The sequence below is a fragment of the Hyperolius riggenbachi genome, chromosome 9 (genome assembly GCF_040937935.1).
Source record: "Hyperolius riggenbachi isolate aHypRig1 chromosome 9, aHypRig1.pri, whole genome shotgun sequence".
Lineage (NCBI taxonomy): Eukaryota > Metazoa > Chordata > Amphibia > Anura > Hyperoliidae > Hyperolius > Hyperolius riggenbachi.
The window spans coordinates 13,019,774-13,046,971 of record NC_090654.1 but is presented as its reverse complement, the minus strand read 5'-3'; the positions used below and the strand labels follow the sequence as shown (position 1 = coordinate 13,046,971).

The window sequence follows — 27,198 nt, the reverse complement described above, 5'->3', positions numbered from 1 at the left end:
TCAGTGGTGGTGGTGAGGGGTTGGTTAGGGTTAGGCATCAGTGGTAGGAGGGTTGGTTAGGGATCAGTGGTGGTGGTGAGGGGTTGGTTAGGTTTAGGCATTGGTAGGAGGGTCGGTTAGAGCAAGGCATAAGTGGGGGAGTAGGACAGGGTTGGGCATTGGTGGGTCGGTTAGGCTTAGACATTGATGGGTGAGTCGGTTAGGGATCAGTGGTGGTGGTGAGGGGTCGGTTAGGGTTAGGCATCAGTGGAGAGAGGGTTAGGGTTAGACTTAGACATTGGTGGGTGGGTCCGTTAGGGTTAGACATTGGTGAGAGGGTCAGTTAGGGATCAGTGGTGGTGGTGAGGGGTCGGTTAGGGTTAGACTTAGACATTGGTGGGTGGGTCCGTTAGGGTTAGGCATTGGTGAGAGGGTCAGATAGGGATCAGTGGTGGCGGTGAGCGGTCAGTTAGGGTTAGACATTGGTGGGTGGGTCAGTTAGGGTAAGGCATTGGTGCGGGTGTCGGATAGGGTTAGGTATCAGTAGAGGGAGCGCTTGTGTGAAAATCTTAGGTTTAGCATTAGTAATATATTGGTAAAATGTACTGATATGTTACTATCGGAGTTACCAATGCCCAGTAGTAGAATATTAATAATTTTACCGACATTCTACAACCGGCTATTTCCCGCACCCACATTTCCCCGCCTCCCTATTTGCCTGTATGATCTGCTGGTCCCGACTACCTTTCGGCTTTACTTTTAATGTAGCCGAAATCGTCAGTGCTTATAACCCCACGCCTGTGCTGTCAGCGTTTGATGCCCGGTGGAACGCCCTGCCGGTGCACGGGGGCAACTGACAGGCAGTGAATTCACCCCTTTCAGCCTATAATGGGATAGAGACCTAAATAGCCAGTGTGCAATCTGCAAATAAAGATACAGAGATAGTAAGACGCAGTAATAACGACACGCTGCTTCTGTCTGAGGTGTTTTTGCCCTTTATTGCGGTATAGTTTGTTCCAGCACGGAGATCCAGGAGGCGGGACCAGAGGTGGAGTATAAAATGGGAGCAGTAAATAAAATGTTGTCCGAGGAGGGGAGCGTTGTGTGCAGACAAGGATGGAGCTTCCACAGCTTAGCTTTCAGCGACGAGGGTTACAAACTCTGCCAATACAAAGAAGAGAAGCCATGTCAGGAAATCACAACAGACTTTGTGCATCGTAAACAAGGTATCCTAATTAGCATACACCAGAGCAGGCTCATCCACAAGGTGACCTAGGGTGGGCTGATGTTACACAGCCTTCTGCCCCAGATCATTCTGGGAGATCAGGTGTTGTTTCTGCTCATTTCGGAACACACAACAAACAAACATTCCAAAATAACATTACTGCCAGCAGTAAAGATGTCAGCAGCTGTGATAAATTTAAAGAGAATCCGTGACCAAGAATTGAACTTCATCCCAATCGGTAGCCGATACCCCTTTTCCCATGAGAAATCTATTCCTTTTCACAAATGGATCATCAGGGGGGTCTGTATGGCTGATATTGTGGTGAAACCCCTACCACAGTGTGATGTCAGGACCATGGTTCTGACATCACACTGTGGGGGCCTTGTTTCATTGTGGGAAATAACAGCTGTTTACAGCTGTTTCCAAATGCCAAAAAAGCAAGCAGCATCGCCTTCCATTGACATCACCTGCCAGCAGTAAAAATGTCACCATGTGATAAATGTCAGAATGTAAATCAGGGGGAGGAAAGATTTTACAATGGGCAAACACTGACTTAATCATTTATACATAATTATTGTAAAAATGAAGCACTTTTTTATCACATTATTTTCACTGAAGTTCCTCTTTAAAAGAAAACCTGAACTGAAAAATAAACAGGTGCGCTGCTGCTGGGGACGCTCATGCCCAGTATCTTGTGACTCGCAAGACAATCCTATGGAGAGGACAGTGGTGTACTGGAGGAAATCGTGAGGACTCAGAACTCAGGGTGTTTGGGAGGAGGTCAGGAGGACCCTGAAGGACTTAATAGGTGTGTGTGTGTGTGTGTCTGTGGGGAGGGGGGGGGGGGGGGATATAGGCTAAACCAGGGGTAGGGAAGCTATGGCCAGATGTGGCTCTTTAGATGGCTACATCTGGCTCTCATACAAATCAGTAGGGGTTGATTTACTAAGCTACACGGCTCAAGCAGCGCAGCTTTGCTTGGTAGCGCAAGTAACATTTTCAAAGTAGGCACGCTACTGCTGTAGCATGCACTACTAACTTACTCGTGCTACCCCAAAACTAACGGCCGCTTCAGTTGTCCCACCCTGGATCCTGTCAGGTCCAGTGACTTTGTAGGATGAGATCCCTGCACTTCGATTGGGCCAATAGGCTGCCTGGCAGCCTATTGGGCCAAAGTGTGTGGATCTCGTCCTACAAAGTGAATCAACCCCCAAGTCAGCTAGCTAATTGTACAAGCTGTTAGTCAGTATTTCTCCTGTCTTGCTCTCGGGGGAATTGCTGGTGTTGCTGAAACCCAAGAGCAGCTGAAGACGTGTCTGACACTTCCGTTGCTTGGTGGCTCAACTGTATACACATCACCGTGGCAACACTGACTTGAGCCCTACTGTCCGAGTTTGAAACATATTGGGCCTGATTCACAAAGCGGTGCTAACAGTTAGCACGCTGGTGAAAAGCCCTTTATCACGCCTAAACTCAGTTTAGGCATGATAAGTTTAGGTGTGATAAGTTTAGGTGTGATAAGTTTAGGCATGATAAGTTTAGGTGTGATAAGTTTAGGCATGATAAGTTTAAGCACCAACTGCGTTAGTACCGCAGTGCACAGCTGATCAAAAGTTTTGCGCTAGCAAAGTCTGGTGCACTTTGCATAGACTTTAATGGCGCTGCTTTGCGTGCGGGACTTTGCACGCTATCTACACTTATCTAAACTTAGCATGCCTAAACTTATCACACCTAAACTTATCACACCTAAACTTATCACGCCTAAACTGGCTTTTCACCAGCATGGTGCAATGGTTATCATGCCTAAAGTCTCTAACTGGGTTAGCACCGCTTTGTGAATCGAGCCCATTGTATGGCTCTCACGGAATTACATTTTAAAATATGTGGTGTTTATGGCTCTCTCAGCCAAAAAGGTTCCTGGCCCCCGGGCTAAACTATTGCGAAAAAAGTGCCCTGGGGGTTACTGACCTCGGGAGGGGGAAGCCACTGGATCTTAAAGAGGCTTGCCCTGTCCTCACCAGGGGCGATCCAGGAGGGGGACGCCGGCAAGTCCACTTCTACACTAACAGCTTTCCTCTCATGTTCCGGCGGATATAGCCAAGCTGTCATAGTAGAGCGGACCGGATCGGGTTCAGCTATTTCTGCCGGAGCTTGAGTGGAAAAGCCACTACTGCCCCTGTGCAGACTGGGCACTGTTATTGTTGTGGACAGTTCGAGGGTCTCGTTGCTGGACCGGGCTGGCTGAGGAGGAAGGGGAAAGCCTCAATAGGATCCAGAGGCAGAAAAGGACCGCCTAGAGCAGGCATGGGCAAACTTGGCCCTCCAGCTGTTACAGAACTACAAGTCCCACAATGCATTGCAGGAGTCTGACACCCACAGTCATGACTCATAAAGGTAAATGCATTGTGGGACTTGTGGTTCCGTAACAGCTGGAGGGCCAAGTTTGACCATGCCTGGCCTAGAACATGCCTCTGTCTCCCATCTGCCCACCTCGAGTTCCCTTTAAAGAGACACCGAAGCGAAAAAAAAATATATGATATAATGAATTGGTTGTGTTCTAATTACTAGAAGATTAGCAGCAAAGAAAATATTCTCATACTTTTATTTTCAGGTATATAGTGTTTTTTCTAACATTGCATCATTCTATAATATGTGCAGATTACACAACACTCAGCATTCAAAATGATTCTTTCAGAGCAGTCTGTGAACTAATGACCTCTCCTCTGGCAGAGAAAAAGGAATTTGTTTAGTAACAGTTGAGATAATAAAAGTCAGATAACAGCCCTCTCCATGACTTTGAAAGTCGTAGAGCTGACTGGCTTTTTTCCATAGAGATAACAACTGGAGTTTCTTAACTCTTCCTGTACTGGAAACAATTACACTGATGTATCTGATCTTAATGTTTTATTTCTTAGCTGTACTACACATACAAATCATAATATCATAATTTTTTTTGCGCTTCAGTGTCTCTTTAAGGTTCCTACATGTGTAATAAGTAAGTGTGCAATGCACAGGCGTTCTTTGAAGATCCTGTTACACGGACATCACGGCTGTTATCATTGCCAGCCCTGCAGATATTCCGATAGATGTAAAATAGATGTGATTGCCATTATGCTAAATACCCCAGTGCTGGGTCAGGAATTATCTCTGTCTGTCCTCTGCAGCTCCATTCATTACATTTCTAATGATCTCCGGTCAATTAAGCCCCATCAGAAGATACATCTCACTGAGTTATTGGAATTGGAGCCCAGAAGAATGACTTGTAATCCATCTGAGTGAATGTCTCGTATTGAATGATGGTGAGTGGCCTCCTGCTGCTGGATCTGTAATTGCTTATCTGTCCAATACAACGTCCCCAGGTCATTGTGTAGAGAAGAGGGGCTATGCTTTAAAGAGGCACTGTAATACCCCCCCTCTCCTTCCCCTTCCCCTGGGGGGTGCTTACCTCGGGAAGGGAAGCCTCTGGATCCTATTGAGGCTTCCCCCGTCCTCCTCTGTCTCTCCATTCCACTGCTGGCTCCTGAACCAGAGAGGAAGCACCCTCATGAATTTTACCATATATATATCAGTGGGAACATTAGAGAAAACACCCACCCTGCTCTCTGTTTCATCCTTCACTGCCTCAGCCTGCTTGTTATCACCTCTGATAAAATCCCCCACTGAGCATTCAGTCTGGCTTTGCTCAGGAATCATTATAGCTGAGTCATTATAGCAGAGCCACAAGGGGGGCAGGCTTGGGCTTAAAAAGACATCAGAGAACACAGACTCAGCTATAATGAGTCCTGAGCAAAGCCAGACTGAATGCTCAGTGGGGGATTTTATCAGGGCTAATAACAAGCAGGCTGAGCAGTGAAGGATGAAACAGAGAGCAGAGTAATTGTTTTCTCTAATGTCCCCACTGATATATATGGTAAAATACATGAGGGTGCTTCATCTCTGGTTCACTTTAAGGATGTTGGGGTGTTGTGCAGTAGCGCCTGCAATACTTACCTTCCCCAGCTCCAGTGCAGGTGCAGTAGCGGCTTTCCTAGGCCCTAGGCAAGGAAATAGATTTGGGGCCCCCTTGTGGTCCTTTTGGTAAGCTGAAGTGGAGGGAGGTCGAAAAAAGTGGCAGGTGGGCCCCTTGACAACCACTAGGCCCCAGTCACCTGCCTAGGTTGCCTGGTGGATGATCCTGCTCTGGGCTCAGGCGAAAATAGCCATCCCTGGTCAGGTCCACTTTACTGCACCTGATCAGACTATTTCCGCCTGAGCCCGATTGGAAAGCTGCTACTGCGCCTGCACTGGATCACGGTAGGTAAATATGTACATGTCCGCTGTTTGGGGGCTGCCAGCAGTGGAACCGAGGGACAGAGGAGGCCGGGGGAAGCCTTCTTAGGATCCCGAGGCTTCCCCCTAATGAGGTAAGTACCTCCAGGGGATTTTTTTTTATTTTAAAGATTTTCTTTAAAGTGTACCTGTTGGGCATAAAATAAAAAATCAATTCTTTATTTTTATCTGGTAAACAAGTAATCCGGGTGCTAACCAGGCAATCCAAAGGTTAAAATCTCTATTACTTTTCCTGTTGATGATGATGAATGATCATTCCCCAGTTTACATTACTCTTATTTGGTACACACAACATTTGGTACACAAAAAGGAAGCTGCAGGGCATGCTGGGTTGTCATCTTTTGCTTCTCTACTTCTACTTCTCTACTAGAGAAGCAAAAAAGGACAACCCAGCATGCCCTGCAACTTTCTTTTTGTGTACCAAATGTTGTGTGTACCAAATAAGAGTCAGGTAAACTGGGGAATGGTCATTTATCAACAAGAAAAGTAATAGTGATTTTAACTTTTGGCTTGCTTGGTTAGCACCCGGATTACTTGTCTACCAGATAAAAATAAAGAATTGATTTTTTATTTTATGCCCGACAGTTACACTTTAAAGCAAATGTAAAGCAGCACAAAAAAGTGAGATACTTACTCACATAGAGAGAAGGTTCTGGATCCCGGTTCTCACTTGGTCCCCTCATTCCACTTGCTGTCCTCCCGGTGAAGTCTTCGGGACTCCTTGGTAATTCGGGTTGTACCCCCACCGCGTCTGAGCGAGACGTGATTCATGAGTGGGCAGTACGGATCTGCTCATCTCACAAGTACTAGAGGATGCCAGTACTTCCAAAGATTGCCCAAGGAGGACCAAAGACTTATTCAACCAAACTGGTTGAAGAAATTTACAGAGAGACTGTGGTGAAATGAGGGAACGGAGAGAGGACCTGGAAGGCTTGATGGGATCCAGAGCCTTGCCTCTTCTAAGGTGAGCATCAAACCCATTTTTTTGTGTGCTACTTCGCATTTATAGTAAATACAAGTTGCTATTATGAAGGGCCCACAAGGGGGAGCCAGGGAGCTCCTTACTGAACTGTGCCACTGTTGTTAGTGTGACATGTGATCTGCTCCCTTTCAGCTAAATTTTGGGTTCAGTGGCACAGGGGTTTCTGCTGCTGGGCCCCCTGATGTCTAACCGTACCCCACGAGGTTTGTTGTTCAGGCCCCAGCGAGCAACCTCATTCCATTTTCCCCATCATCAGTTAATTAAATGTGGACAGCATGAATTTCACTACAGAGCTTGTGTTAAAAAAAATAGCTCCTAAGACCAATTCTACTCTCTTACACAGCTGAGCTGCGTCGGGGCGTTTTTAGGCATAGGAAGTACAGGCCATTGCCTGGAGCATCATTGGTCCTGGGGGCGCAATGTTCCTGGATGAAGCCCCACCCCGGACTAAGCCACGCCTTCAAGGGTGTTCTATTACTTGCTTCTGCTGTATCTGCTTAGTGTAAGTTGCAGGCAGATGCCACTGTGTCACCTCCTTCTGTCCTCTTTGTGTCTCCTTCTGTCCCCTTTGTGCCTCCTTCAATCCCTTGTGCCAGGCCTGACCCCCTTTTTGTCCTTCTGTCCCCCTTTGGGCCTCTTTCTGTCTCCATGTGCTCCCTTCAGTCCCGCTGTGCCGCCTCTGGCTCCTTCTGTGCCCCGTTGTGCCTCCTTCTGTTCCCCTGAGCTTCATTCTGTCCCCTTGTGCCTTTTGTTGTCCTCTTGTGTTACCTCTGCACCCCATTCCTTCTTCAGTCCCACTCTGGCTCCTTCTGTCCTCCTGTGGCTCCTTCTGTCTCCCTTTGTGCCTCCTTCTGTCTCCATGTGCCTCTTCAGTCCCCATGTGCCACCTCTGTCTCCTGTACTTCCCTCTGTCTCCTTTGTGACTCCTTCTGTGTCCCTTTGTGCCGTCTTCTGTCTCCCTGTGCCTCCTTCCGTCCCCCTCTGCCTTCCTCTGTCCCCCTTTTGTGCCTCTTTCTGTCCTCCTTTGTGCCTCTTTCTGTCCCCCTTTTTGCCTCCTTCTGTCCCTATTTTTGGCTCCTTCTGACTCCTTTGTGCCTCATTCTGTGTCCCTGTGCCTCTTTGTGACTCCTTTTGGCCCTCAGGCCTCCTCCTGTTCCCCGCGCCTCCCTCTGTCCCCATGCCTCTTTCTGTCCCCTTGTGCCTCCTTCTGTTCCCTTGTGCTTCCTCTGCCACCCTGTGTATCCCTCCGTCCCACTGTGCCTAGGCTTCTTCTGTCCCCCTTTGTACCTCTCTCTGTCCCCCTGTGCCTCCTTATGTTCCCTTGTGCCACTATCTGTCCATGTCCCCCTCCTGCAATCCCCCAGCCCAGTGTGTAAAGACAGAGTATAGCGCAGCAGAAGCTGTGCTCTCACCTCCCTGCCAGAGTCTAGCACTGTGCTTGTGTGACCATCCTGTCTGTCTCCTACTTCTTCTAGTTCTGACACCTCACTCTATTCATGTTGCATGTAATAATGCTACATGTGGTAGGAGATGCTGGGCACTAGGCCGAGCAGACAGGGGAGGCACAGCACTGGACTCTTAGAGTGTGTGATGTTATAAATCAGCTGTGTGCAGAGCGAAACAGAAGGCAGTTAGCAACTTAGCATGGAGCAGCTAGCCCGTCGTGTCAGGAACAGCTAATTTACTGACGCAGATCAGCTGTGTACAAGAAAATAATTGGTGTTAGGAGCTATTTTTTTAACACAAGCTCTATGGAGAAATGTATACTGTCCATATTAACCTCCTTAGCGGTAACCCCGTGTGTGACACGGGGTAAGCCGCCGGAGGGTGCCGCTCAGGCCCTGCTGGGCGATTTAAATAATTTTTTTTTTTGCTGGACGCATCTAGCACTTTGCTAGCTGCGCCAGCACCCCGATCGCCGCCACCGCGCGCCCAATCGCCGCTATCCGGTGCGGCACGCGCCCCCCCCCCCCAGACCCCGTGCGCTGCCTGGCCAATCAGTGCCAGGCAGCGCCGAGGGTTGGATCCGGAGTCCCAATGACGTCCCGATGTCGGTGACGTCGGTGACGTCATCCCGCCCCGTCGCCATGGCGACGGGGGAAGCCCTCCAGGAAATCCCGTTCTTTGAACGGGATTTCCTGATCGGAGATCGCCGAAGGCGATCGAAGCGGGCGGGGGGATGCCGCTGAGCAGCGGCTATCATGTAGCGAGCCCTGGGCTCACTACATGATTTAAAAAAAAATAAATTAAAAAAAAACTGCTGCGCTGCCCCCTGGCTGTATTTTTCATACCGCCAAGGGGGTTAAACAACTGTTGATGGGGATAATGTAACAGCATAATTTTCGCCATAGTGCCTCTTTAAGTTTTGCCAAGGAGGTTGCTAACGATCACCTCGGGCAAAAATATCATGTGTGAACGGTAGCCCCTAAATGTCAGCAAGAGATATTGGCCTCAATTCACTAAGATCATGCTGGAGATAATAAGGCAAGAGCAAACTTACCTCCACTAGGAAGAGAGTTATCTTATCTCTTCATTCCTTACGTTACCTCTTCTGTAGTTAATTTACCTCCTCTGTAGTTATTTTCACATGCAGTTAATGAACAGCCTGTCTTTAACTCTGGAGTTATTTTAAGGATTAAAGAGTTAACGTAAAGACAGAAGAGTTAACTTTAGGTTTGCCTGAAGTAAAATGTTTCCTGAATACTACATGCCTCATCACCATGGTAACAACTCTAGAAGAGTTATTAAAGACAGGAGATAAGCTTAGTGAATTGAGGCCAATGTTTCCTGAATGCAGCCTGACTTGTCTGTCTCAACAATGAAAAAAGGAGGTGAGTATTGTCCAAACATTTCGTTCTCAGCATACCCAATACGGGGAGGTGTGCTTCCTGATAATAGTGCTGCTATAAGGATGTAGTATTCTCCTTTTAGATTTGATATTGTTCTGTAAATTATGTAACTACAGTGAATGATTTGCTATTAGAAAAACAGTTGTGAAATTATTAGGATCAGCTTCATGATGCTACAACCATCACGGTAACACACAGGCAAGACACAGGCCCGGATGTTGGGCGACCACGCCAGACTACATACCGTCCACGCCGATTTTTCCGTCTCCATCTTTGTCGCCGGCGTTTAGAAGTTCTGTAGTTTCCTTGTCAGACAGTTCTCTGCCTTCTTTGGTGAATCCTTTCAGTATGAGACTGCGGGATAAATCACAGAGATAAACAGATAAGGACATAAAGTAAGATTAAAGGATAGCCATACATCTGAAGATTATGGGCAGATTCAACAAAGAGACAAATATATCTGTAATCGAATCTGATTAGAGATACATTTGTCTCTTGGTCAAAGCTGCCCATATACTTCTGGCCGATTCCCGTCCGATTTAAAGGACCACTATTGCAAAAAAAAAAAATAGGTAGTTAAAATCTGAAAGAACGACAGCTTTTGGGCCAGTCCATCTCCTCATGGGGGATTCTCTGGGTTTTCTTTGTTTTCAACACCATTTCCTGAACAGCAGTTGCTAAGTTTAACTGCCAAAATAGTGTGAGTAGAGAGGCTGGCTGGTATCTTGGCAGTTAAACTGCAGTTCAGGAAATGCTGTTGAAAACAAAGAAAACCCTGAGAATCCCCCATGAGGAGATGGACTGTCGAATAGCGGTGCTTTAGGCATGAAATCTTCAGGGAATTGGCTGAGCCCATTGCGTCTGCCCCGCCGCTGCCCCCCCCCCCATTGTATAAATGTGCCCCCCCACCCAGTGTGTGAATTTATACATGACCTGTCCTGTTTTAGCCTCCGCATGGTGTCCGTACGTCTTTCCGGATTCTATCAGCCGCATACACGCTGGTGGCGGCGCATAGCGTCTGACGTAAGATGCTATGCGTCGTATGCGTGTATGTGGCTGATAGAATCCGGAGAGACGGACGGACACCACGCGGAGGCTGACACAGGACAGGTCATGTATAAATGGACACACTGGGGGAGGGCACATTTATAAATTAGAGTGGCAGCGGTGGGGGTTTCGTCATTTCGTCACTCGTTTCGAAATCAGCCGACGTACCACAGCACAACTGATAAAACAACTTCAACCCGACATCGAGCACCAGGCGCGATCAACGAACACAACCAATTTTGGCACGAAATTGGTCGCATCGTCGGGCAGGCCTGCACCTGGCGGCACCGATTTTCTACCAAATCAATAATAATAATCTAATTGGTTGGTCGATCTGCCGCCAAAGTCGCCTGATGTATGCGTACCTTACATTATTTAAACCTTACTACTGAAATAAGCACACTTTAGATAAACTCTGTAAACCTCATCTGCCTTTGGTCAATTCCATACCATTTTTTGGAAACTTTGTCATTTTTGGTACTATACCATATTAAAAGAAGATTAAAGGAAACCTGATGTATAAATTAACTGATGAGATAAACAATTGTATCTATCCTCCTACTCCTAAAATGAAATTTTTTTTTTAGAACCCTTAAAGAGACCCTGTAACAAAATTGTCATCCTTATTTCTTCTATCCTATAAGTTCCTATACTGTACCTGTTCTAATGTGCTCTGTCTAACTGCAGCCTTTCCTAGTTGCACAGTGGCTGTATTATCTCTGTTATATAATCTAATCTTCTCTCCTCTGTCGGGTTCATGCAGTCAGGTAGGAATGTGCTGTGCTGCTTGTGATTGGATAGAAGCTATACACACCCTCTCCAGGCACCCTGCACACTCTGTATGACTCACACACTGAGCTACTCTTTTGTTTGTAAACACCGCATAAAACTGGCAATTACAAGCCAGGATTACAGCAGAGAGTGGCAGAAACAGCACAGAGGGGCCCAGGAGAACATAATGAATAGGATGGTATGCTTTTTATTGTAAGAATTTTAGAGTACAGACTCTCTTTAAGTTTTATTTTATGTGTATCTGCCAAGAAAGGAATGAATCCTTGGATTAGATCCTTGTCCCATTATGATTTAATGAATCTAAAAATCAGGTCTAATCTTAAAAAATAATAATATAAAAATAATTGAGGCAGACTACAACTGTGTTTTTTATTCCTGGTATTAGCTCTGCCCCTTTTGTAGATAGCCCCACCCCTTCCTCCCTCTCGAGACTTGTCACAGGTTAATTAGGGCCAAGAGCAAAAATGTAAGGAAGATGTTATCTACTGTAGTGCTTGTAGGGTTGAAGGACACCAAAGGAGATCTGAAATACTATCTGCCTGATATCTTAGTAGCTGCAGGCAGTTATGATTTTGGCACACTGATCCATCTCTCTCTACAACATTCCTCAGGGTGAGTGAGAACCTCTCTAACCAACACAGGGTCCTGCATTGCATAATAATTGGCAGAGCTTCAACTACTGGAAGGTTGCCAGGTTCTTTTTGGTTTCAGTTTCACCAGGTGCCCAAAAAGGTCATGGCCCATACAGGCGCCTCTTCTGCCAGATTACAAAGGTCCCCTCTAATTCAAAAATTAAAAAAATAAATAAAAATAAACAGAAGTAATATTTATCTACATGACTATCATATACCAATCCCAAGCTGCATCGAGACTCAGGCAGATGGGACACCTCCGTCCATCTGAACCAGAAAGTTCAATAATAGTACCAACAGGTAGCCCACCAATGTCCGTAATGCCTATCAATGGAGACCGGACTAGATATGAACTCAAATAGCACGAGGCACAAAATGTTAGAATTATTTTTTAAAATTAATGCAGATTAATTTACATATACATCTTTAAAGAGGAACTCCAGACTAAACAAACATACTGTCATTAAATTACATTAGTTATGTTAATTAAAATAGATAGGTAATATAATCTCTTACCCACCCTGTTTTAAAAGAACAGACAAATGTTTGATTTCATGATGGCAGCTATCTTTTTGCTTGAAAGGAGGTGACAGGGAGCATGAGACCAGAGGCGTAGCTAGGATTTTCAGCGCCCGGGGACAAAGACTATTAATGCGCCCCCCCAAAGTCAAGGTTGCCAAAAAGGGGCGTGGTCACATAATAAATGTGGGCGTGGTTATGGGTGGAGCCAAATGTATATGGAGGTTAGCAGGCTCACGCTCACCCACCCTCCCTCAGTATGTACCTTCCAGCATGTTCCAAGACAAATTCAGCAATCATGAGCCCCCCCCATCAAGACAAATTCAGCAATCATGAGGCCCCCAACATAACCAACTCAGCAATCATGAGGCCCCCAACAAGAAAAATTTAGCAATCATGAGGCCCCCAACAAGACAAATTCAGCAATCATGAGGCCCCCAACAAGACAAATTCAGCGATCTTGAGGCCCCCAACAAATCATGAGGCCCCCAACAAGACAAATTCAGTAACCATGAGGCCCCCAAAAAGACAAATTCAGCAGTCATGAGTCACATAAATAGACAGCATTTCACATAAATAGGTAGAATGCCCCCTTAATATGGTAGACACCTCTCACCTGGCAGCAGTTCTCCAAAATACACTCAATCTGACGTGGTTCCCCAAAAATAGGTAGCCCCAGGTCTATAGTTGTCTCCAGAATAGGTGGCCAGCAGTATAGATGTCCCCAGAATAGGTGGCCAGCGGTATAGATGTCCCCAGAACAGGTAGCCAGGGGTAGAGATGTCCACAGAACAGGTAGCCAGGGGTATATGTGCCCAGTATATGTAGGCAGGGGTATGTGTGCCCAATATATGTAGCCAGAGGTATATGTGCCCAGTATATGTAGCCAGTGGTATATATGCCCAGTATATGTAACCAGGAGAATAATATGTGCCCAGTATATATAGTCAGGCGTATATGTGCCCAGTATACGTAGCCAGGGGTATATATGCCCAGTATATGTAGCCAGGGGTATATATGCCCAGTATATGTAGCCAGGGGGTATATATGCCCAGTCCACGTAGCCAGGGGGTATATATGCCCAGTATATGTAGCCAGGGGTATATATGCCCAATATATGTAGGCAGGGGGTATATATGCCCAGTATATATAGGCAGGGGTATATATGCCCAGTATATGTAGCCAGGGGTATATATGCCAAGTATATGTAGCCAGGGGTATATATGCCAAGTATATGTAGCCAGGGGGTATATATGCCCAGTATATGTAGCCAGGGGTATATATGCCCAGTATATGTAGCCAGGGGTATATATGCCCAGTATATGTAGCCAGGGGGTATATATGCCCAGTCCACGTAGCCAGGGGGTATATATGCCCAGTATATGTAGCCAGGGGTATATATGCCCAGTATATGTAGCCAGGGGTATATATGCCCAGTATATGTAGGCAGGGGTATATGTGCCCAGAGTAGGTAGCCAGGGGTATATGTGCCCAGAGTAGGTAGCCAGGGGTATATGTGCCCAGAGTAGGTAGCCAGGGGTATAGGTGCCCAGAGTAGGTAGCCAGGGGTATAGGTGCCCAGAGTAGGTAGCCAGGGGTATAGGTGCCCAGAGTAGGTAGCCAGGGGTATAGGTGCCCAGGGTAGGTAGCCAGGGGTATATGCCCAGTATATGTAGTTAGGGGTATATGTGCCCAATATATGTAGGCAGGGGTATATGTGCCCAGAGTAGGTAGCCAGGGTTATATGTGGCCAGAGTAGGTAGCCAGGGGTATATGCCCAGTATATGTAGTTACGGGTATATGTGCCCAGAGTAGGTAGCCAGGGGTATATGTGCCCAGAGTAGGTAGCCAGGGGTATATGTGCCCAGAGTAGGTAGCCAGGGGTATATGTGCCCAGAGTAGGTAGCCAGGGGTATATGTGCCCAGAGTAGGTAGCCAGGGGTAAGGTATATGTGCCCAGAGTAGGTAGCCAGAGGTATAGGTGCCCAGAGTAGGTAGCCAGGTCAGCCAGGTGTCCCCCTCCCCAGCAGGAGGGGAGCAGCGCAGAGAAGAGCTGCTCTCTCTCCCTCGCTGTCCCCTCCAATGTCTGTCCGGTGTCTGGCAGCGGCGGGCGGAACTTACCTCCGTCTCGTCGCAGCGCCGGATGGATCTACCGCTACTCTGGTCTGGTCCAGACCAGAGCAGCGGCTGCGCACCCGAACTTCCGGCCGGCGCTGGAGCGAGACGGAGGTGAGTTCCGCCCGCCGCTGCCAGCCACCGGACAGACATTGGAGGGGACAGCGAGGGAGAGAGAGCACCTAAGGTGAGGGAAGGAGGGGGGAGATGGCCCCCCTTCCCCACCGTCCGCACAGCTCTCTCTCTTCTCTGCGCTGCTCCCCTCACCCCCCCGCAAGAAAAAAAAAAAAAAAACGAAGCTCAGCTGGGCGCCCTTGGGGACCCGGCGCCCCGGGGCACTTGTCCTACCCCGACCCCCCCTAGCTCCGCGCCTGCATGAGACACAGTTTCAACTGTCCTGTGTCCTGAGCACCTCTCCCAGTTGCTAGACAACGTGAACAACAACATAGGAAATCCCATCATGCTCTGCACAGCATCAGAGAAAAAAAGACCGGGCAGTTTTCTTTGATGGGTGGAGCTTAGCTAAAAATGCAGCTAAAAATGATGCTTTGGTAAGAAAAACAAAGTTCTGATGCTGTGAAACTGTTAAAGAAACACCAAGCCTTTTCAGTTCTGCTGAGTAGATTTTTAGTCCGGAGGTTCACTTTAACCCATTCGCGTTCCGTCGTTTTCACTTGAGAAATGTTCACCTCCCATTCATTAGCCTATAACTTTATCACTACTTATCACAATGAACTGATCTATATCTTGTTTTTTCCGCCACCAATTAGGCTTTCTTTGGGGGGAACATTTTGCTAAGAGCCACTTTACTGTAAATGCATTTTAACAGGAAGAATAAGACAAAAACGGAAAAAATCATTATTTCTCAGTTTTCAGCCATTATAGTTTTAAAATAATACATGCCTCCATAATTAAAACTCACGTATTGTGTTTACCCATATGTCCCGGTTATTACACCGTTAAAATTATGTCCCTATCACAATGTATGGCGACAATATTTTATTTGGAAATAAAGGTGCATTTTTTCCGTTTTGCATCTATCACTATTTACAAGTTTAAAATAAAAAAAATATAGAAATATTTCATCTTTACATTGATATTTAAAAAGTTTAGACCCTTAGGTAAATATTTACATGTTTTTTTTTTATATTAAACATTTTATTTGGGTATTTTTGGGAGGGTGGGATGTAAAGTATAGTTTTATAATGTAATTGTGTGTTTTTAAGTTTTTTTTATTTTAGTTGTAGTTTTACTTTTGGCCACAAGATGGAGGCCATGAGTTTGTTTACATGACGTCACTCTAACCGTAACACATGCTTAGAGTGACGCATCGGGGAGGGAACGGCCAGAAAAAGCACAGCTTCCGAGAGAAGCTGTCGCTTTTTCAGCGGGGGAGAGGAATCAGTGATCGGGCACCATAGCCCGATACATTGATTCCGTGGCTACCGAATCCGCGGCCGGGAGTGCGCGTGCACGCGCGCGATCGGCCGCGGGAGCGCGCGGTAGCGCGCATGGTTCCTGTACGTAGTTTCTACGTCCAGGAACCAAAATAGGTTAAGGTGGCCACTAATGGTCCAATTTCTAGCGAAATATCGTTTGATTGATCAGATAATTCTGATCGGATGTGATCGGATTGGTTGTAAATAATAAGAAAAAAAACACATACTGTATATCCAGGCACATCACCTCAAGTTAGGACATTTAAATAAGTTATTAGAGTGGTGTTAAAGGGGATGTGGCCAGAAAAATAGCAAAAGACAGTTAACCCTTCGCACACTCACATGCAAATGCTCAAACAAATATATTCACAGGAATCACTCATGCAGGCACCACTGCTATCCCTACAGCTAAGTTAAAAGCCGGGGTATTAGTTACAAAAGAATACATTCCCTTATAGCCACCTACACTGCACAGAAGTACCCAGGTAAACGTAGGTGTCCTAACTCTGGCCCTGAAACATGCATAGTGCAGACATGCAAACATTCATTGCATCTAACCTATGTAAAGATTAGGAGCGCATATTCTGATGTCCTCTTCTGGGACCAGGGCCGGTTTAAGTAACAATGGGGCCCCAGGGCAAAATAAATCTGGGGGCCCCCAACAGATACCCCGGAACAAAAATCTGCATTAAGGGACCTTTTTGCAGCTGGTATAGTCAGGGTGTGAAGCCCCAATCGGTCGGAGCTCCACATTCTGGCTATCCCAGCCTGCATGGGGACAAGGGGTTAAAAAGTTTCAGGAGGGGGGACCCCACATAATTAAAAAAAAATTCCCACACTCTAAACATAAAATTTTGGTGGTGGGGGGGGGGAAATAGGAAAAAATGCCAGGGATCTTCATACAGCCATATTGCGGCTGTATAGCGATCCCTGGCCAAAGCGCTGCGGCTGCGTATGGACCCCCTGGAAACCCCGTCAGGAAATTTATTGCTCTTTCTTTTGATGCATGTAAAATTACACTACCGTTAGGTTTGCTACTAAAAGTGACATTTACCGCATTTAAAAGTATACTTTTTCCTTCAAAACTTTAAAATCGATTTTCTCAAAAACTATAAGGTCTTTTTGAAAAATTGTTTTTTCCTCTTATTCCCAATGATTTCTTTCTTTTGTAACACTGTTTTTTAATGCATCATTTAACATGAGAGTTACATGGCAATATAAAAATGAACAAATAAACATACTGATATTTGCATCTCCATTTTGTTTTTTTTTGTTTTTTCTCTTTAAACACAATCAAATAATGATAATAACTTTCAATAGTCTAACTTTGTGGCAAATGTAGACCACACCCAGAATTGGTTAAAGTATCTAAAAAGAGTGTAGTCAACTTCTTCAGATTGTAGAAGTGGGGCCTTAACTCCGGGTGAGTCCTTCAAGAAAGGAGGAAATTGAAGTTCCAGTCGTATGTTGTGGCCAGATAACACAGGTGAGTATCCAATGATCTCTTTAACATTAAGCCCCATCTACACCATGGGACATTGAAGCGATCCAGCGGCTCGATTAGCCGCCGGATCGCCTCTTCCGCGTGCCCGCCACGTCCCCGCTCGCCGCGCGTGCGCCGCATTCGATTCCCCGCTCGTGCCCGCTCGTCCCCGCCGGCGCCGCTTATCTCCCGCACGATTCCCTGCCATTGTCCCCTCGCGGGGAGCGAGCAGGGAATCGGCGGTGCGAAGATCCGTCCTGCCGGATCTTATCAATCGAGCCGCATCAGCGGCTCGATTGATAAGGAGCATCGCGGCCGCATCTACTCGTGTAGATGCGGCTTTAGGGTTTCTAGCATTTAAGGTGGATTTGCTATTAACCGTTAAATTTGGCGGGCTTTTAAATGTGTATTTTTTTTCCTTTGAAACTTTAAAATCGATTTTCTCAAAAACTATAAGGTATTTTTTAAAAATGTTTTTCTGGGGCCGTGGGGCAATTGCCTCCGTTGCCTCTATGGTACTAGCGCCGGCCCTGTCTGGGACAGAGTTAGGACACCTAAGAATACCTGGGTACTTCTATGCAGTGTAGGTGACAATGCAAGGGAATGAATTGTTTTGTAACTAAGACCCCGGCTTTTAACTTTATAGCAGTGGTGCCTGGATGATTGATTTCTGTGAATGCATTTGTTTGGGCATTTACATGTGAGTGTGCAAAGGGTTAACTGTCTTTTGGTTGTAAATAATCTCCATTGATGGGCACAATCGATTACAAACGATTATAAAAACAGACGTCCGATTGGATTTTCGTCAAACCAAAATTTGGATTTTCTTGTCGGTTGTGATATATAGGAAGCATTGGTTCGTCAACGGTTCAGTGAACTATGTATTACAATATTTCACTTCCAATCAGAACTATCTAATCGCTCTAATGATTTTCTGCTAAATTGGGATCGTTAGTGGCCACCTTTTTGGGGTGTGTACAAACACTCAATTTTGATTGTACAATTTTACCACCTCCATGTCATATGAGGGCTAACAGAATTTAGATCCTATGAACCAATTTTGTAGGTAAGCTCTCATACTACTAGGGAGTTGTAAAATTGGCCAGGCAATAGCCAATTAAAACTGGATGTGTGTATGCACCCTAAGAATACACCCTATACACTCATTATATTGCCCTGAGGCACTATTACCTGAGGAAGCGGATGAGGCCCACGCAACGTGTTGTATGTGGTGAAACGTTTTGGTATTTTCTTACGAAAGCAAGTGCCATATTTACTTACACTCCTTTTTGACACATTTTGTATAAGGTTTGTATAAAACACTAAACAAAGCATGAAACTAAAAGCTAACACATATTATTGGTTTCCTGGTAGGGTTAATAAACTTTCCACTTCACTCAGAAGCTAACTGATAACATTTCTGTTGCGGTACCATACATATCAGATTGTGTTGAGGTGTCCTTCAAGCCTGGCACCCAAGACCCATCAGCATCCATAAATGCGTTTCTAGTGGATTTACAAAATTGGATCAACATCAGCTGGCTGAGGCTGAACTCTGACAAAACAGAGGTGTTGGTGGTAGGTGGTCCACACATGATGGATAAAGTTCAAAACGCTCACCACCTCAAACTAGCAATTGGGGGAGATACTGTACAGTATAAAGACTCTGTGCGAAACCTTGGGGTGATCCTGGATGGAAATCTAAAACTCAGACAGCAGATATCAGCTGTCATCAAGTCTTCCTTCTTCCATCTAAGAAATATAGCGAGAATCAAACACCTTATCCCAGCTGAAGACCTACCTGCCCTGGTTCATGCATTTGTATCCTCCCGCCTAGACTACTGCAACGCCCTGTTCATCGGATCTACAGATAAGGTTCTGCGCCCCTTACAGCTAGTACAGAATGCTGCAGCCAGACTCCTAGCCAATGCCCCCCGCAGCTCACACATCACCCCAGTACTGCAAACTCTTCACTGGTTGCCAGTAAAACGGAGAATCCATTTTAAGATCTGCCTGCTGACATTCAAGGCTCTACACCACATGGGACCCAAATACATAGCGGATCTATTGGAACTTTATGCCCCTCCACGCACCCTCCGCTCTGCCAACAAGATGAAGCTGGTTATTCCCAGGATACACCTAACATTTGGTGCTCGGGCCTTTTCCTATGCAGCCCTAGTGTTGGGCGAACATCTAGATGTTCGGGTTCGGGCCGAACAGGCCGAACATGGCCGCGATGTTCGGGTGTTCGACCCGAACTCCGAACATAATGGAAGTCAATGGGGACCCGAACTTTTGTGCTTTGTAAAGCCTCCTTATATGCTACATACCCCAAATTTACAGGGTATGTGCACCTTGGGAGTGGGTACAAGAGGAAAAAAAAATTTAGCAAAAAGAGCTTATAGTTTTTGAGAAAATCGATTTTAAAGTTTCAAAGGGAAAACTGTCTTTTAAATGCGGGAAATGTCTGTTTTCTTTGCACAGGTAACATGCTTTTTGTCGGCATGCAGTCATAAATGTAATACATATAAGAGGTTCCAGGAAAAGGGACCGGTAATGCTAACCCAGCAGCAGCACACGTGATGGAACAGGAGGAGGGTGGCGCAGGAGGAGAAGGCCACGCTTTGAGACACAACAACCCAGGCCTTGCATGAGGACAAGAAGCGTGCGGATAGCATGCTTTGTACCACCATGCAGTCATAAATGTAATAAAGATAAGTGGTTCAATAAACAGGGACCACGCGGCAACGCTAACCCAGCAGCAGCACACGTGATGGAACAGGAGGAGGCGCAGGAGGAGAAGGCCACGCTTTGTGAGACACAACAACCCAGGCCTTGCATGAGGACAAAAAGCGTGCGGATAGCATGCTTTGTACCGCCATGTAGTCATAAATGTAATAAAGATAAGAGGTTCAATAAACAGGGACCACGCGGCAACGCTAACCCAGCAGCAGCAGCAGCAGCAGCACACGTGATGGAACAGGAGGAGGCGCAGGAGGAGAAGGCCACGCTTTGTGAGACACAACAACCCAGGCCTTGCATGAGGACAAAAAGCGTGCGGATAGCATGCTTTGTACCGCCATGTAGTCATAAATGTAATAAAGATAAGAGGTTCAATAAACAGGGACCACGCGGCAACGCTAACCCAGCAGCAGCAGCAGCAGCAGCACACGTGATGGAACAGGAGGAGGCGCAGGAGGAGAAGGCCACGCTTTGTGAGACACAACAACCCAGGCCTTGCATGAGGACAAAAAGCGTGCGGATAGCATGCTTTGTACCGCCATGTAGTCATAAATGTAATAAAGATAAGAGGTTCAATAAACAGGGACCACGCGGCAACGGTAACCCAGCAGCAGCAGCAGCAGCACACGTGATGGAACAGGAGGAGGCGCAGGAGGAGAAGGCCACGCTTTGTGAGACACAACAACCCAGGCCTTGCCTGAGGACAAAAAGCGTGCGGATAGCATGCTTTGTACCGCCATGTAGTCATAAATGTAATAAAGATAAGAGGTTCAATAAACAGGGACCACGCGGCAACGGTAACCCAGCAGCAGCAGCAGCACACGTGATGGAACAGGAGGAGGCGCAGGAGGAGAAGGCCACGCTTTGTGAGACACAACAACCCAGGCCTTGCATGAGGACAAAAAGCGTGCGGATATAGCAGCAATGCTTTTTGCCGCCATGCAGTCATAAATGTAATACAGATGAGAGGTTCAATAAACAGGGACCGGAAACGCTAAACCATCCCAGATGTTCATCGGTCATGTTACTTGGTTGGGGTCCAGGAGTGTTGCGTAGTCGTTTCCAATCCAGGATTGATTCATTTTAATTTGAGTCAGACGGTCTGCATTTTCTGTGGAGAGGCGGATACGCCGATCTGTGATGATGCCTCCGGCAGCACTGAAACAGCGTTCCGACATAACGCTGGCTGCCGGGCAAGCCAGCACCTCTATTGCGTACATTGCCAGTTCGTGCCAGGTGTCTAGCTTCATGCCCGGTTTCAGGTCCAGCGGTGCCAGCCACAAATCCGTCTGTTCCTTTATTCCCCTCCAAATTTCCTCCCCTGTGTGCTGCTTATCCCCAAGGCAGATCAGCTTCAGCAACGCTTGCTGACGCATGCCAACAGCTGTGCTGCACTGCTTCCACGATCCTACTGCTGCTGGTGCTGGGTTAGCATTTCCGGATGAGGTACAGCTTTGAGATGCGTTGGAGGAGAAGGAGTCAGAGAGGTAGGTGCTGCTGTTGTTATCCAGCTGTTTGCGGCGTGGGCAACACCCGCGCCGTAGCAGGTGAGGAATCGCTGCCAGGCTCCACAAGGTTCACCCAGTGCGCGGTAAGGGAGATGTATCGACCCTGGCCGAACGCACTCGTCCAGGTGTCAGTGGTGAGGTGAACCTTGCAGGCAACGGCATTCTTCAAGCTTCGGGTTATTTAGCTGACCACGTGCTCATGCAACTCAGGCACTGCAGAGCGCGCAAAGTGGTAGCGGCTGGGAACCACGTAACGTGGGATGGCCACTGACATCATGCCCTTGAAGCTGTTTGTCTCCACCACTCGATATGGCAGCATTTCGCAGGCCAGAAGCTTGGCTATGCTGGCTGGCTGTTACTGCCACGGCCCGGGGGTCATTTGCTGGCAATTTCCTCTTGTGCTCAAACATCTCAGAAACAGACAACTCAACCGTAGCGCTGCACACCGAAGGGCTGTTGGTTGTTGTGTTTGATGAACACTGGGAGACCTCAAGAGCACTAGTCCGGAAAGTGACAGTGTCAGCATCGTCTGATGTTTGTGAATGTTGTGAACCACGCAATGGCTGGGCTACTGCTGCTGCTGAGGCGGGTCTGGTGGTGAGTCTGGTGAACCCAAGGGAGGCAGTGTTGCTGGTGGTACCCTGTCCTGCCGCGTTTGCCCACAGAGTGGGATGTTTGGATAGAATGTGGCGGCTCATGCTGGTGGTGGAGAGGTTGTTAATACTTTTCCCCCTGCTCAGGCGGGTCTTGCACACCTTGCAAATCGCCATGGTAACATCCTCAGTGCAGTCTTCAAAGAAAGCCCAGACTTTAACTGGCTGAGGACTCGGACCTCGTGCGTGATGTGCTGGTGCTGCTTAACCCACTGCTGGACGCTTGAGAGGTCATCCAAGTAATTATCTGGTCCTGTTCTTTTGGATCTGTGAGGGTTGTTGTCCTGGACAACATGGGCAGTATTGAGTGGGTTTTCTTGGGTGCTCCCCTGTGGCCTGTACGTGAACCGTCAGGGGAAACACCTCTTCCCTTGCCCCTCCCTCTTTCACCGGATTTCTTCCTCATTTCACTTATCCTTAAAGTACACGCTGACTGGCAGCAGTACAGTGGCAGTACAGAAATGCTATACAGTGGTGGGTGAGCGGTGTACCACTATTGTCAGCAGTGACACAGAGCACAATGCTATACAGTGGCGGGTGAGCGGTGTACTACTGTTCCCAGCAGACACAGAGTGGAAGTAAACACAATGCTATATAGTGTGGCTGAGCCGTGTACACAGAGTGGCATTAAACACAATGCTATATAGTCTGCTATATAGTCACCCCGAACAGGGTGATGTTCTGCAGAACCCGAACAGTGGCAAACACTGTTCGCCCAACACTACTGGGAGGGAACGCAGATTTTAGTACCTAAACACACGATACAACATGTTTTCCGGGGTCGGACTCTGAGGCACATACAGATGGTCCCGATCATCATCCTCATCATACAACTCTTCTCCTGAGTCTGACCCACCCACCACCTCTGCCACCCCAACATCCCCAGACACAGACCCCTCATCGTCCTCAACATTAACTTGGGATGCTGGCCTGAGCCAGACCTCCTCCTCCACATCAGGCCCCATCATCTCCTCAATGGCAGCCCTCATTAATCGCTCTGGCGACGGACTGATGGACACAACGTTCTCCTCCGGGGAGGGCTGCTGCTGACCACTGGCTGCTGGGGTGGATGTTATAGCTTGCGTGGGGCGTTGGCTGTTGCTGTTGTTGGGAGTGCTGCTCACAGCGGAGGTCTCTGGGGAACTCATGTTGAGCTCATATAGTGGTTGACGGTGAGTGGAGTATTACTGATCCCAGCAATATACACACTGACTGGCAGAGTACGCAATGCTATATAGTGTGGCTGAGCGGTGTACACAGAGTGGCAGTAAACACAATGCTATATAGTCTGGCTGAGCGAGCGGTGTACTACTGTTCCCAGCAGAATCAGAGTGGCAGTAAACAATGGTATATAGTCTGGCTGAGCGGTGTACATAGAGTGTCAGTAAACAATGGTATATAGTCTGGCTGAGCGAGCGGTGTACTACTGTTCCCAGCAGAATCAGAGTGGCAGTAAACAATGGTATATAGTCTGGCTGAGCGGTGTACATAGAGTGTCAGTAAACAATGGTATATAGTCTGGCTGAGCGAGCGGTGTACTACTGTTCCCAGCAGAATCAGAGTGGCAGTAAACAATGGTATATAGTCTGGCTGAGCGGTGTACATAGAGTGTCAGTAAACAATGGTATATAGTCTGGCTGAGCGAGCGGTGTACTACTGTTCCCAGCAGAATCAGAGTGGCAGTAAACAATGGTATATAGTCTGGCTGAGCGGTGTACACAGAGTGTCAGTAAACAATGGTATATAGTCTGGCTGAGCGGTGTACACACAATGCTATATAGTCTGCTATATAGTGTCAGTAAACAATGGTATATAGTCTGGCTGAGCGAGCGGTGTACTACTGTTCCCAGCAGAATCAGAGTGGCAGTAAACAATGGTATATAGTCTGGCTGAGCGGTGTACACAGAGTGTCAGTAAACAATGGTATATAGTGTGGCTGAGTGGTGTACACAGAGTGTCAGTAAACAATGGTATATAGTCTGGCTGAGCGGTGTACACAGAGTGTCAGTAAACAATGGTATATAGTCTGGCTGAGCGAGCGGTGTACTACTGTTCCCAGCAGAATCAGAGTGGCAGTAAACAATGGTATATAGTCTGGCTGAGCGGTGTACACAGAGTGTCAGTAAACAATGGTATATAGTGTGGCTGAGTGGTGTACACAGAGTGTCAGTAAACAATGGTATATAGTCTGGCTGAGCGGTGTACACAGAGTGGCAGTAAACACAATGCTATATACTCTGGCTGAGCGAGCGGTGTACTACTGTTCCCAGCAGACACAGAACAGTAAACAGAATGCTATATAGTGTGGCTGAGCGAGCGGTGTACCACTATTCCCAGCAGACACAGAACAGTGAACAGAATGCTATATAGTGTGGCTGAGCGAGCGGTGTACCACTATTCCCAGCAGACACAGAACAGTGAACAGAATGCTATATAGTGTGGCTGAGCGAGCGGTGTACTACTGTTCCCAGCAGACACAGAACAGTACACAGAATGCTATATAGTGTGGCTGAACGAGCGGTGTACTACTGTTCCCAGCAGACACAGAACAGTACACAGAATGCTATATAGTGTGGCTGAACGAGCGGTGTACCACTATTCCAAGCAGACACAGAACAGTGAACAGAATGCTATATAGTGTGGCTGAGCGAGCGGTGTACCACTATTCCCAGCAGACACAGAGTGGCAGTAAACAGAATGCTATATAGTGTGGCTGAGCGAGGTACACAGAGTGGCAGTAAACAGAATGCTATATAGTGTGGCTGTGCAAGCGGTGTACTACTATTCCCAGCAGACACAGAGTGGCAGTAAACAGAATGCTATATAGTGTGGCTGAGCGAGGTACACAGAGTGGCAGTAAACAGAATGCTGAGCGAGCGGTGTACTACTATTCCCAGCAGCGACACACAATGACTGGGGGGGACCCTGGCTAGCGTGGCTGGAGCGCGAACTACCCTGCCTGCCTACCCAAAGCTAAACCCACAGACAAATGGCGGAGATATGACGTGGTTCGGGTATTTATTTACCCGAACCACGTGACAGTTCGGCCAATCAGAGCGCGTTCGGGTCCGAACCACGTGACCCGTTCGGCCAATCACAGCGCTAGCCGAACGTTCGGGGAACGTTCGGCCATGCGCTCTTAGTTCGGCCATATGGCCGAACGGTTTGGCCGAGCACCGTCAGGTGTTCGGCCGAACTCGAACATCACCCGAACAGGGTGATGTTCTGCAGAACCCGAACAGTGGCGAACACTGTTCGCCCAACACTATGCAGCCCCTACTCTATGGAACTCACTTCCACAATCAGTACGAGAGGCTCCTTCTCTGGACAGCTTTAGGAAAAGGCTAAAAACTCACCTCTTTTCCCGGGCCTTTGAGACTGCATAATGCAGGGTCACAGCGCTTTGAGTCCCCAGGGAGAAAAGCGCTATATAAATATTATTGTTATTGTTGTTACTAAGCTGTGTAAACAATGCATCAAATATCCAGGGTGTCAGCAAAAAACTTTTGTTTAGTAATTACTTAATTACAAGTCAATCTGATAATTTGACCTGTATTCCTCAGTGTTATTAATGAGCTTCAATAAGGTGCAAATATGCCTTCAAATGACTTCAGCACAGCCTTATACTCCTTTATATTCATTTTATTTTACAAAAAATTGTAATATTGTGTTGCATCCCTCTTCAACACTTTGGGTGCCTCTTACTGTTCACCTTCTAAATAATGTTTATTTTGTTTTTATAAATGTAATTGTATTAATGTTATTTCTATTAATTTCTATTTCTATTTATTTATTTTTTATTTTAATATCATTGACAGTTGTGTTTCTGGGCTCCTATTCCAGCTGGACCTGAAAACCTGTAGCACTGGCGTAGCTAAGGAGCTGTGGGCCCCGATGCAAGTTTTACATGGGGCCCCCCAACAATTTATACGGCGCACCAAAACCTGCCAATGGCAACTACAGTGTCAGAGGTGCAAGAAGGGGGTGGGGAGGAGTTTGTTAAAGGGCCTCCGAGCAGTGCAGAAACTATGGGAAGATGCATATCATTTTAACGCTCTCTTTCTCCTCTTTCCAATGATATATAAATCGCCGCCCTACGCCTTTTAGTTTTTGCTATTTTCGCGATTGAAATTGCCATGGCCGCGATTTCGATCATGAAAATAGAGAAAACTAAAAGGCTTAGGACGACGATTTAGGGGTCGTCAGAAAGAGCAAAAAGAGAGCTTTAAAATGATATCCATCTTTCCATAGTTACATTGTATTACACAGGGCGACTTTTTCTGCTGAATGGAGCCGCTGACTTTGAGAAAAAGTCGCCCTGTGTAATACAATGTAACTATGGAAAGATGGATATCATTTTAAAGCTCTCTTTCTCCTCTTTCTGACGACACCTAAATTGTTGCCCTAGGGTGTAGGGCGGCAGTTTATATATCGTTGGAAAGAGGAGAAAGAGAGCTTTAAAATGATATGCATCTTTCCATAGTTTCTGCACTGCTCGGAGTCCCTTTAATGATTACCGCAATTCAAAGTATCTATAGAAGTGATTATTACCAGTTCAGGACCAATAGAGAGCTAATACTGTGGCTGAGGGAGGGCCCTTCGGGGGCCCCTCTGGCCCAAGGGCCCCGATGCGGCCGCTACCTCTGCAACCCCTTTTGCTACGCCCCTGGCCTGGGCTCTTGGTCACGTTTTACAACATTAATACAACAAGCACTTATAGTGTACCCAACACAGTGTGTGTGTGTGGGGGGGTCAGAATGGACACAGAGGCCATGCCATGACTCTGTGTCCCCTCCGGCTCTCAGCCCCCTTCCCCCCCCCCCCGCACCGCACTGTGACCACTATTAATTGGTGACAGGCTTCTTGTCGGAAATCTATGAGGGTAAAGGGCGTCCATTGCAGGA

At 47.0% G+C, this 27,198-nt stretch overlaps 1 protein-coding gene across 1 annotated transcript in view; it reads right to left on the bottom strand.

Moving 5' to 3' along the window:
- Positions 1–951: 951 nt before the first annotated feature.
- LOC137531924 (parvalbumin alpha-like) overlaps positions 952–27,198 on the bottom strand; it is a 96,005-nt gene continuing 69,758 nt past the window's right edge. The window contains exons 4-5 of the mRNA XM_068251955.1: positions 9,609–9,718; positions 952–1,140 (exon numbers count right to left, since the gene is read on the bottom strand). Coding sequence (XP_068108056.1) covers positions 1,112–1,140; positions 9,609–9,718 — 139 coding nt within the window. The 3' untranslated portion in view covers positions 952–1,111. The remainder of the gene's footprint in view (positions 1,141–9,608; positions 9,719–27,198) is intronic.